The 12,473-nt window shown below is 41.3% G+C and overlaps 1 protein-coding gene across 1 annotated transcript in view; it reads left to right on the plus strand.

Annotated features, from left to right (window-relative positions):
- The window catches only part of grip1 (glutamate receptor interacting protein 1), a 72,468-nt gene extending 60,001 nt beyond the window's left edge, over positions 1-12,467 (plus strand). Inside the window, exons 17-26 of the mRNA XM_046040471.1 lie at positions 2,414-2,558; positions 3,481-3,620; positions 4,541-4,744; positions 4,830-4,983; positions 5,701-5,739; positions 5,986-6,097; positions 10,698-10,808; positions 10,903-11,019; positions 11,100-11,246; positions 11,811-12,467. Coding sequence (XP_045896427.1) covers positions 2,414-2,558; positions 3,481-3,620; positions 4,541-4,744; positions 4,830-4,983; positions 5,701-5,739; positions 5,986-6,097; positions 10,698-10,808; positions 10,903-11,019; positions 11,100-11,246; positions 11,811-12,116 — 1,475 coding nt within the window. The 3' untranslated portion in view covers positions 12,117-12,467. The remainder of the gene's footprint in view (positions 1-2,413; positions 2,559-3,480; positions 3,621-4,540; positions 4,745-4,829; positions 4,984-5,700; positions 5,740-5,985; positions 6,098-10,697; positions 10,809-10,902; positions 11,020-11,099; positions 11,247-11,810) is intronic.
- Positions 12,468-12,473: the final 6 nt, after the last annotated feature.

Genomic DNA, 12,473 nt, shown 5'->3' on the forward strand with positions numbered 1-12,473 from the left:
GAAGCAGAAAATGTGAGTTAAAGCACAAACGAGCAGGTTGCATCTGTTTACTTTACAGTAAGGAAACATCGCAGTATATCTGGGAGATCAAACTTTTAAATAACATGTGCGTGTTCATGCTTTGTTTCTCTTTCAGGACGGGAACGTTGGAGCTGGGAGACAAGCTGCTGGCCATCGACAACATCCGGGTGGAGAACTGCTCCATGGAGGAAGCCGTTCAGATCCTTCAGCAGTGTGAGGAGCTCGTCAAACTGAAGATCCGAAAAGATGAAGACAACTCAGGTATAAAGTACACAATGCTTCTGTCTTTCGTTGTTTTTCAAGACCTAAGACTTCCAGGAACAAGAATGTAGCCAAACATGGCGTCTGAAGCGGGATGTGTGTGATAGTGGCTGTATTGTTCTGAAAAGACTAAAGAAAGAAAGATAAGCGAATGTGACCTTTCCCCTTTTTCACAGTTCCACCTCTTTGCATAATCATTCCTCTTTGCATAATGTCGGGTTCAGACTAAATCAGCCCGACTCGACAGACGGAGGCCGTCAGGCACTACAGTTGATGGTTTTATCCCGTGGAGTGACTCATAGTGGACAGCAGATGACCCCACGCAACAGAAATTTGTTGAATATTCCGGCCTTTTCTTGCCCGAGTACGACAAATCCCATGACGTGACATTGACCAATAGGAGCACACCTGTAAACAACCTGTAAACATGGCAAAGAGAAGTGGAACTTAAAGCCACTGGATCGCTCCCATCAACGCCACCAGAGTCCGTTTATAAAAAACTTAATTTTACCTCTCAGAACATGGAAGATGCTGGTTCAACGATTCCTTGGTTGGTTAGTTAGTTAGTGTTATTGTGTGAATTTGTTGTTTTTGTCTCACAATAACACTAACCGATCGTGGCGACAGTAGACCAGAGATGTAAAATTACTATTTTTATCAAGGGAGTCTGGTGGCTCAGGTGCTTGTAATAATAATCAAAACCTGTCAGTCAGAAACAAGCACTTTAGTGGAAGTTCTTTGACAGGGCACAAAATTAACCCAACATCATAGAAACTGCTTCGGACGTTTGTTTGTTTACGTACGTGCTCCAGGAAGTCGGCCCTAGGACCTCCTTCCTGATAACATCACACAGTTTGTGGAAGACGGCAAGTTATGATTGGTGGGAGCCAAAGTGTGTCTGTCAAGTCTCAAGGCACATTCTTTTTTTTTTTTTTTTGTGCCTGTGTTTCGACTACTCTGCCCCTGACTGGTTAGTATTCATTGCCTCCGTTGGTACGGTTAGCCAATCAGAGGCACAGTAGGAGGGAGGACGCAACACAAAGATCGTGTTCGTCAAATGAGAGATGTCAAAACATCATAAAGTTATGCCCTTTGTAATCGCCTGATCTGACACAGAGACTCTTAACATGATAGAAACACTGTAATCTGAACCCGGCATTGTTTTACTTGCATCAGAGCAGATTAATCTTCTGGGACTCTTCCTTTTGTCTTGTGGGAGCTTCTCTTAAACATCTAAGAAACAACTAAATCCTCAACATGCTAAACTGACCACAAGCTGCGTTCTCTAGTGGTCAGTTTATCTCCTAAAGTCTTTATTAGCTTCAGATTTAGCCGTCCTGGTTCTTTTCTCTCTCAGGAAAACCAACAAATGAACATGAAAACATGTAATGTGGAAAGTATGCATCTCATTACATGGAAGAGACACTTGCAAATTACGTAAACCCCTAGAATATATTCAAGGACCACCTCTCAGTGAAGCCTTGAACGTCATCAGGCTCCCCAAGGACCGGTAAAATCTTTTCAAGGACATCTAGAAACTAATCAAGGACCCTTAAGACATCTTCATTATCACCTAGAACCTCCTACAGACTTTTTTTAACCCTTTAACATCAGGGTTTGCTTTCATTTTAAAGGTCGGTTACAAAATTTCTATCCTCTTCCTGATAATTCAGCCTGACATGTTTGGGAAACTTTTGTAAATCCACAACAGCATCGTGCCGCGTGCTCAGGTACTCTGAATTTACCTGGTACTTGTCGTGGAAAAAGTACTACAACACATATACAGCCGGTCCAGAGACCTGCTGGCTTCGGGCATCTGGTCCCGATTAAAGGGATGCATCATCATTTACACAGTCTAGGTTTCTGTGTTTTGGGGAACAGAGATCCTCTCTCAGCCTTGAATGATCATTCCAGGAGAGCAGAGGAACAACAAGAGAGGAAAACACCAAAACAATCTCACAGCTCTGAACTAAACCCTAGTAAATGTGGACAGAGTGTAGAAGAAGGAAAGGTTAAGGATAAAAAAACACAATACATATATATCTATAATAATAATAATAATAATAATAAGCTAAGAGGACACAGTTTTCTTCCATAACAGTGCTGAATGAATCTTTATTGAACGTTTCAGATGAACAGGAAGTGTCCGGCAGCATCATCTACACGGTGGAACTGCAGAGGTACGGAGGCCCGCTGGGAATCACCATCTCAGGCACCGAGGAGCCCTTCGACCCCATCATCATCTCCTCACTGACCAAGGGAGGGCTGGCTGAGAGGTACACACACTATTACCATTACATTATTGTATGTTCTTAAAATGCTTCTATAAACAATCTTAAAAACCTCTGATCTAATAACCACAGATGCTAGTAACAGGTTTATAACAAGTTTAATAATGTAATAACTTTTTGGAAACTGTCAAAAATTAAAGGGACGTTTAGAAGTAGTCGAGTAACCAGGTAACTTTAAGGTATCTCCTGTTAAAGAAAGAGTGATAGACGACCAGTCGACCACTTAGCCTCCCTTCTTTTCTGTTTTTCATCCAAAACTCAGAAGACTCCCCACTGGTTTTATTTTACACGGAAATAAACTTTCTGTAAAATGTCAGTAGTGTGGTTTAACATAAGATGTGACAGAGACAGGTGGAGGATGTCGCCCTCTGCTGTTGATGATAAATAATAATGATTTATTTACTTGTATTTTCTATTTTACTCTATGTTTAATTTTGTTTTTATAATTTTTGTCAGATTTGTTTAATTTCTTTGCAATTTAAATGTTTTATTTACTTTTATTTTAAATGTTTGTAAATGTAGTTCTATTTTAATGTGTTATTTAAAATGCTCTGAGATGCTGTTTTAAATAAGCTTTTATTGTTTTCTTTTCTACAGGTGCATCGAAAAAATGTTTTTTTGAAAATTCTTCTGTAATTTTATTCAAAAACTGAAACTTACATATATTCTAGATTCAAAACACATAAATATTTAAAGGTTTTTATTTTATCCTAATGATTGTAGCTTACAGCTCATGGAAATCAAAACTCCTACAAAGGTTTCCTGAGCCTTTAATCTCAGTCTGGTTCTGGTGCTCATAGTAAACTTATACCACAATATTCAAATTGCTTAAAAGCTCCGCAGGATGCACTAACCCTGGCTGTATGTATATTTCTCTGTGTGGTGGTTGTGTTGTTGTGTTCTGTAGGACCGGTGCGATCCACGTAGGCGATCGTATTCTGGCGATCAACAGCAGCAGCCTGAAGGGGAAACCTCTCAGTGAAGCCATCAGTCTGCTGCAACAAGCAGGAGAGACGGTCACACTGAAGATCAAGAAGCAGGGAGAACGTACGTATGCACACTTACACACACACTGACTTACATCAATATAACAAATTATGCATCAGTATAATGCAATGAAATAATAAACTACAGCCTCAACAACACATCTATGAGACAAGTTCAAGAATAATGCAACGGACGGGTCTGATACCTGCTGTGAACAGTACAATTCAAAATAACTGAATTATAATCTTAAAAAAAATTGTGCAATAACGAAATAAACATGTGTATTTATGTACATCAAGGCTCACCAGCATTAAACCCCCTTAAATCCCATATTTCCCAAAATGTTGTTAACTTGTCATACGATGAATAAATCCTCAAAACAGTGATACCAGGGTGACGCATGGCGAGTCGTTGCAGTTCAGTAATCCCAGAGGTCTCAACACAGTCTGTTTAGATGACAGGTTGTCTTGCGGTTATCCATCCTCCATCATATATTCCACATTTAGGGTTATATTTCTTTTTTTGAGAGCCCACGAAACGCAGACTGATTCGCCTGTCTGCGCGCTCTATACACCTACCAAAAAACATCACTTCCCCACTTCCTTTTAACATAGATGCCAATGATGACGGAATAAATAATAATACAACAATAATAAAGAGTCCACGTTACAATCTGTGTTTACACAACAGCCCACTGATATAACCTACAGCACTAAAACATGTGAGGGGAAAATAATGAACATCATGCCATCACAATTTTTATACAAGAATGCCGTCTTAGGTGACTGTTACAAGGTGTTCCTAATAAATTGGCAACTTCTGTAACAGGTATGTCTTATGTAACTTGTTCCACCACCAATCGTTCCACCATCTTGACTCTAATGAAGTGACGGACTCTTTGGACTGGATTTGATTATTTCTGCTTCAGTTTAGTTTAGTTTCAGGGAACTGCATGATGAGAACGTTTTATCTCCCTTCAGTGTCGAGTCCGAAGTCTTGTGTGATTGGTCCAGGCCTGGGCCCGGGGGCGGGGCTGGACCAGGAGAACCAGGACGGGGAGGAGGAGACTGTTGTCATGGTCGCGCCTCTGTCAAGCCAGAGAGCGTTCAGCACGCTGCCGTCAGTGGACAGCGCTGTGGAGTCCTGGGACGGATCCAACATGGACAGCAGCTTCACCACCCCAGGTAGGAAACTGACCTCTGACCTCTGACCCTTGACCTTTACCTTCAGGTTTAAATGACTGTAGTAATAAAATATTTCTCTGTTTAGCTCCACCATTTCAGTCGTCTCCGTATAGTTTCCACGAGTGGCGCAACGCCAAGACAACCAACAGCCAGTCGACGTCCTCCAATCGCCAGAGAGCCAATCCGCTGTCAGATCTGGGTCTGAGTGACGACGACTGGGACCGCCCACCGCTTGGGGGGTGAGAGAGAGAAGGGAAACTCACATTTTTATCTGTTTAAATAACTACTAAAGAGATCAGAAATAACAACAGGGTAACAGGTACAATTATTTCACTTTAAAAAACTGGGCAGGTAGATGATTGATCACAAGGGTGCCGATAAACAAATAGATACCTGATAATATCTCACATTCACAAATAAGAATTTTCAGTGCAAAAGAAACTGTAAAGTAGATTCACGCACTGAGAGCATATATAAGAAGAACATCAAATAAAGTTAATAATCAGGAAATCAAAGCAATTAAGATAAAATAAGATATACTTTACTGATCCCACGCTGGGGAAATTCACTTGTTACGGCAGCTCCAGATTACACACAACAGATAAGAAAATACACATTAGAGAAAAAATAGAATAGAAAAATACAAAAAACACCAACAGGTGAATTATCTAGGACATAGTTTCATATCAATACAAAGTAAAATCATTTTAGATTCATAAATAGTGCTCTTTAATGCTCTAATTATACAGTCTGTGGGGGTGTAAGAGTTGCAGCGCCTGAGCAGATAACACAACGTAAAAACAATAAATGTGTTTGATTTCTTGGAAGGTAACGATTCTAATTTCCACACTTCTAAATTTCCCCAAACATTAGCGCGTTAGCATTTCTCACTCAAGTCAGTGGGAGCTGCTAGCGGTGAGCTAACAGCAGTAACAGCAGTGTGTCTCTGTCTGCAGAGCCTGTAATCTGCCCAGCGGTCTAATCTCTGACAGCAGGTACCACACTGGCCTTTGACCTTTGAACACAGTCCCCTGTCGCCCCTCTGACCTCACCTGGTGACCTTTGACCCCTGCCTCACAGACACATACACCTGGATGCGTATGTCGTCACTGCACATGTTCCTCACCTGTCGAATTAAAACACAGCTCTCACCAGCATGACCTGTCCGTCACCAGCCCTCCTCTGTGTGTGTCAGTCGGGATGTTCTTCTCTGATTGGCTGACCTTTGACCTTTACGCCAGGTTCACTGTGGGGCATGATGGGACAGAACCGGACCAGGAGGAGAACTTCTGGTCTCAGGCTCTGGAGGATCTGGAGACCTGCGGCCAGAGCGGCATCCTCAGAGAGCTGGAGGTGAGTAGTACCGTTACAGTTACTACTATTAGACGTATAAGCAGTAGTAGCAGTATTAGTAGTCGTAGGGATAGTAGTATTAGTAAGAAGCTGTAGGGCTGGGGATAATTACAAATTCTACCAGAACAAATCCTTTTTCCGTACTTTATTAGAAAATTATAGATTTATATCTTTTTCTACAAAACAAAGAAAGTTTCTTAAGTTTTAAATTTTGTTTAAACACAAGCGCCCGTACAAGAACTCTGCCTGAATAAAAGTAATAACAGTGTAAATCAGAGGCAGAATCACACTTTGACAAACTGTTGATGAAAACTTTGGTACCCGGTGGAAACAATAAACAACACAGTGTTTTGCATTTTGTGACTTTCAGTCGAATGAAAGACTGTTTTTTCATTCATAAATTTAATCATTGAACATTTCTTAAAAATACTGTTTAAATTTCTTGTTCTGTTTTGTCTCGAGAGTGTTTCGTTGTTTTTGTAACTGCACGGCAAAAATCATGCAGTCACAAAGAAGCAACTTGAGATATGAGACGCTTATGATGTTTACCGTTAACCTTGTATATATTTGGCATATTTTGTATTTTCTGGGTTTTGAATATGTGTTTATTCATTTTTTACTGGAGTGACATTTTTTGTTTGTTTGTTTATTTAAAGGATCCCCATTAGTGGATGCCATAGCAGTCAGCTAATCACCCAGGGGTCCACAAATTACATAATGTACATAACACATTACAATGAACTGAATTAATAAAACCACCTCAATATACACAATTTAAATCATTCATATACAATTCAAGCTCATCACCACTGGACATATAAATTAGATGGAATACTGATTAAAATATATTTAAAATAATAAGATTTCAAATGAAGAGTCTTACTGTTCAGTCTGTCATATATATAAATATGTCTCTTCAAATTCTCTTTGAAGGAAAAGTTATTTTTTATCAGACGGAAATTAAGGGATGAATTATTCCAGTTTGTCACGGTCCTATAAAAACAAAATACAAAGTCAGCAAACAGACGAACAGAGGGTTTTTAGGAACACAGACCTTCTCATTTGAACAGATGATTACAGATTGAACACTTAATTGTTTTTGTTCACAGTTGTAGCCCTCATCAATATGCTGGTGCATCTAAAAAACTTAAAATATTGTGGAAAAGTTCATTCTGAGCATCAGAACCAGAGTGAGAGATTAAAGGCTCAGGAAAACTTTGCAGGTGTTTTGAGTTAATCAGCTTTGCAGGACGACATTTCTATATAATAAATTCTTATTCTTTTTATTCTAATTTTTTGGAGATACTGAAGTTGTGTTTTCTGTAAGCCGTAATAATCAAGATTAAAACAAATAAAAAGACTTGAAATTCACTTCATGTGTAATTTATAAAGAATATATGAAAGTTGAATTAAATTACATTAGTTTATGAACTTTTCCATGTTATTAAATTTTTTAGACGCTCCTGTACATATCACAATTTAGCAAATGTATTCAAAATGACCTTAAAAATTCAAATCAAAATTATGTTTAATTCAACAAATTGCGTTCAGTGTGCATCGCATCCGACTGAACTCTTCATACACGTCAAACAGAAAAGTTAATAACTGATTAATATTGAATTAATTTTGAAAATCTTAACGTAAACTGATAACACGGTGTGATAATATTACGAAATGATTCCTTTGAAAACTACAGTGAATTATTGCCCAGCCCTACAGTAAGTAGTGGTAGTAGTTTAGTGGTACTAGTAGTAACAGTAGAACTACGTGTTAAATGGAGTGAAGCTGAAAAGAGAAATGACTCCTTCTCTTCCAGGCGTCTGGGAAGGAAACACACCTCCTCAGTCTGGTATCCTCCTCCCTTTCCACCACTAACTCTCCTTCTGTCCTCTCCTCTCTGTAACGGACTTTTAGCGTTGTGAAACATCACACATGTTAGCTGTTTTTGAATGTGACTCTAACCGCACCCCAGCAGCAAGCTACCGACCATGGTGACGTCATCTGTGACATTTTAGTGGCATCACCCAGCTTCTGACCAATCACGTGGCAGAGTCATGTTGCACCGGGCATGGCAGTTTGAGCAAGGCATGCTGGGAGAGCTTGTGCAAGGCCTGATGGGTAGTTTGTTTTGCCAGTCATGAAGCAGATCTGTCACGTCATGCATGCGTCTGATGAGTACTTGATTCTGATTGGCTGAGAAGTGGGTTTCTTTTAAGTGATGTGAGAAGACTTGGGGAAAATATAGACACTGTCATCAATAAGAACAGATAGAAACAAGAGTAGATTCTTGTAAAGAAACAATAGATCATGTCATCTACTCATTAGGAAGAGCAGTACGTCAGGTCAATAGAAACTACTCGATCTCAATCAAACCAAAAGCAGCCCTTATCAGTAGATCCTTTTACTAAGTCTGTCGGTAGAAACAGTACAGAATCCTTAGTATCCCAGTAGACACATTCAAAGATCCTTCCTGCCAAAGCGAAAGTAGATCCTTTCACTAAATCTGTTAATAGAAATATAAGCAAAACCAGTTCAAACCACAGTAGATCTGTGTCTTTTGTTGCTAAAAACATCTGCTTTATTAAAACAGACAAACGCAGAGCGCCTGCTCTGGCATTGAGTGTGAGCGATGTACAAACACGCAGGAGACGGGGAAACGGAGATCCGTGTGGGCACAGGAGACCCTCAGAAAGAGGAGACACCGCTGGTAGTTTCCTATCTTAGTGATGGTCGGTTTAAGGCTTATTTTAGGATGACAATCCCAGCAACTGTAAACTTCTGTCAGCACAACTGAGGACCCGTCTCTCCATTCATTGAATTGGACAATGGAAAAAACGCGAATGACGTCGGGCGCTTTACTGGTCAGTTTACTTGCGCCTCTCACTGCAAAAAACGTGTCTGATCTGGGCCTTAGTCAGTAAATCTGCCACTAATCTAGTCAGTAGATCCTGTCAGTAAAACAACAGTAGATTCTGAAACGGCCATAGATCCTTTCAGTAGATCCTGTCAGTAGATCCAGTCAGTAAAACAACAGTAGATCCTGAAACGGCCATAGATCCTTTCAGTAGATCCTTTCAGTAGATCCTGTCAGTAGATCCAGTCAGTAAAACAACAGTAGATTCTGAAACGGCCATAGATCCTTTCAGTAGATCCTGTCAGTAGATCCAGTCAGTAAAACAACAGTAGATCCTGAAACGGCCATAGATCCTTTCAGTAGATCCTGTCAGTAGATCCAGTCAGTAAAACAACAGTAGATTCTGAAACGGCCATAGATCCTTTCAGTAGATCCTTTCAGTAGATCCAGTCAGTAAAACAACAGTAGATTCTGAAACGGCCATAGATCCTTTCAGTAGATCCTTTCAGTAGATCCTTTCAGTAGATCCTGTCAGTAAAACAACAGTAGATCCTGAAACGGCCATAGATCCTTTCAGTAGATCCTTTCAGTAGATCCTGTCAGTAAAACAACAGTAGATTCTGAAACGGCCATAGATCCTTTCAGTAGATCCTTTCAGTAGATCCTGTCAGTAAAACAACAGTAGATTCTGAAACAGCCATAGATCCTTTCAGTAGATCCTTTCAGTAGATCCTGTCAGTAAAACAACAGTAGATCCTGAAACAGCCATAGATCCTTTCAGTAGATCCTTTCAGTAGATCCTTTCAGTAGATCCTTTCAGTAGCTGTCAATAGAAAAAGGAGAAGACCCTGAGTCAAAACAACAGACGTTCATCTCTGTGCAAACACTAGTAGATCTTTTCAGAACAGTAAATCAAGCTGGTAGATCCTGTCAGTCCCAAGAGTAGATCATTTAAAAAAAAAACAATAAATCAGGTCAGTGGATCCTTGCAGTTGAAACAAAAGTAAATCCTGTCAGAGGTAGATCCTGTTAGTAGGTCAGCGAATAGAAACAGTAGTAAATCCTAACAAAACAACACTCAATTTAGTTAGTAGATCCTTTCAGGAAAACCGTAGATACTTTTACTAGAACTTATGGGCAAATCTGTTAATAGAAACAACAGCAGATCATGTCAGTAGATTCTGCAATTAGAAACAACACTGGAACAAGTCAGTAGAGCCTAGCAGTAGATGTTAAAAGTAGATCCTGTCATTGAACTGCATTAGATCTAGTATGTTCTGTAAGAAGAAGCAGCAGTAGATTCTGTCTGTAGAAACAACAGTTGATCCTATCAGTGGAAATGAGCGAGGTGATTCTCAGGGAGGAGCCTCTCTGTAGAAACAACAGTAGATCACGGCTCTACCAGTAACTACTAAAAGATCAGGTTGGTAGATCTGGTCAAGAAAATTAAAAATAGATCCTATCAGTGGATCCTATAGAGTAGATCCCGTCAGTAGTCCTCAGAAACAGCGGTAGATCCCAGAAATAGAAAGTCAAAAACAACATCAGTCAGACACAGCAGAAGAACCAGAAGAAGAAACAATAGAATCTGTCAGTAGAGACCAGTCCCGTCCTGGTGTGATCATGGCAGCTGGGGTCAAAGGTCGGACTCCCATGATTCTTTTGACCTCCCTGATTTTGATGCATCCAACTGGCTGTTTTTGCCTGACTGCCTTTGACTGGATGTTTTTGATTGGCTGTCTTCAGGCAACCATCATGTCAGGCTCCACCCTGAGTCTGAACCATGACCCCACCCCCCTGCGCAGCACACTGGGCCGCCAGGCGAGCTTCCAGGAACGCAGCAACTCCAGACCACAGGTAACCCGGTCTTACCTATGACCCAACATCCATGCTTGACTAATCAGTGTTATATTATGACATGTTGAGTGTTTATATCTGTGATGTTCCTCAGGTGACAGCCCGGTCCAACACCTTGCCGTCTGACCCCCAACGCAGAGCCTTTGCCATGAGGAAGATGAGGCAGGAAGTCAATGAGATCCTAAACCAGAACCCAGTGGAACTCCACAAGGTGACCTTTGACACCTCACTTCAAAGTGACTGGAAAATAATGTAGTTGATCGTAACAAGAGTCTGTGTTTGTGTTTGTAGCTGACTCTAGAGAAGGCTTCAGATCTGGAGGATTTTGGCTTCAGTGTTTCTGACGGTTTGCTGGACCGCGGCGTCTACGTAAGCAACATCCGACCGGGAGGCCCAGCAGAGCAGGGAGGCCTCCGAGCATATGACCGAATACTGCAGGTACAAAAACACGAGTATCAGCCACTCAGGCACAGTGGTGCTTTGTTGCCATGTTCACCATCTTAATTTAGCATGTGAGCATGCTGATGTTTGCTAATTAGCATTAGCGACAAAGTACAGCTGAGGCTGATGGGAATGTAATTTGTTCGACAGATCATAAACCAAATTATTGGACAAATTTTGATCTGTGGATAGTGCTCGACATAAAGGCATCACTGAAGTTATTACAGTTCATCCTGTGGGGAGCATGTGTTTACGGAAATCTATCCAGTAGACTAACGCCGCTAGCATGGCTGATAGCATGGCTGATAGCATGGCTGATAGCATGCCCCTGAAAACACCAAACTACAATATATCAACAAAATAAACACCACGAGAAGGATTCAGTTCGTTAGGTTGGCAGTCTTTGGAAAAGGTGTCATTCGCAATGGTTTATAGCCAATGGATTAAATGAACGGGGAATTTCCTTCTGGAACCAGAGCCGTGAAAAAAGAGGACGGTCACTGCTCTGTTGAGGGTGTTGACCTCCCCCCAGATTAAACCTTTTCCTTCTTTGTCTTCCAGATTAACCACGTGCGGACCAGGGACTTTGACTGCTGCCTCGTCGTCCCGCTGATCGCAGAGTCTCCTAACCATCTGGAGCTTGTCATCAGCCGAAACCCCACCTCCTCCTCCTCGTCCCTGCTGGCCAATCACACTGATGGACTCACCAACAGCGCCCACTCCCCTCAGCCAATCTGCAGCGAGCTTGGACCGTCGGAGCTCTCCATCGGCCAGGGAGAGGATGGCGGTCCGATCAAGTGGAGCAAACCGGGAGACGGGCTGGGGGCGGGGATTGGGTTAGGGCAGTTGAATAATAAATCCTTATAGCAAACAAAAACTGGATGAAACTGGATTCAACCGGTTCTAACCAGATTGGATTTGCGAGGTCAAGAACAATAACAAACCCCATCCGACTGGTTCAGCGTGGACCCCCATGGTGCTACACACCCTCTGGATAAACTTTGACCCTTAAACACTAAAGTTTGACCTTTGAACTGCTAAAGCAGCCTGAAAGCACACTGATGGACTGAAGCAACTCCTCACCTTTTCACCTGAACCAGTTCTTCATACTGGTCCAACTGGTGTCACTGGAACCAGAACTATGACTACTGATTTTACTGAAACTAGCCCAGAACCACGGCCAATGGTTCAAGACATGTGGGTTCTGGTCTTAGTGGTCTGAGA

This window comes from Micropterus dolomieu, linkage group LG23 (genome assembly GCF_021292245.1).
Source record: "Micropterus dolomieu isolate WLL.071019.BEF.003 ecotype Adirondacks linkage group LG23, ASM2129224v1, whole genome shotgun sequence".
In the NCBI taxonomy this organism is placed as follows: Eukaryota; Metazoa; Chordata; class Actinopteri; order Centrarchiformes; family Centrarchidae; genus Micropterus; species Micropterus dolomieu.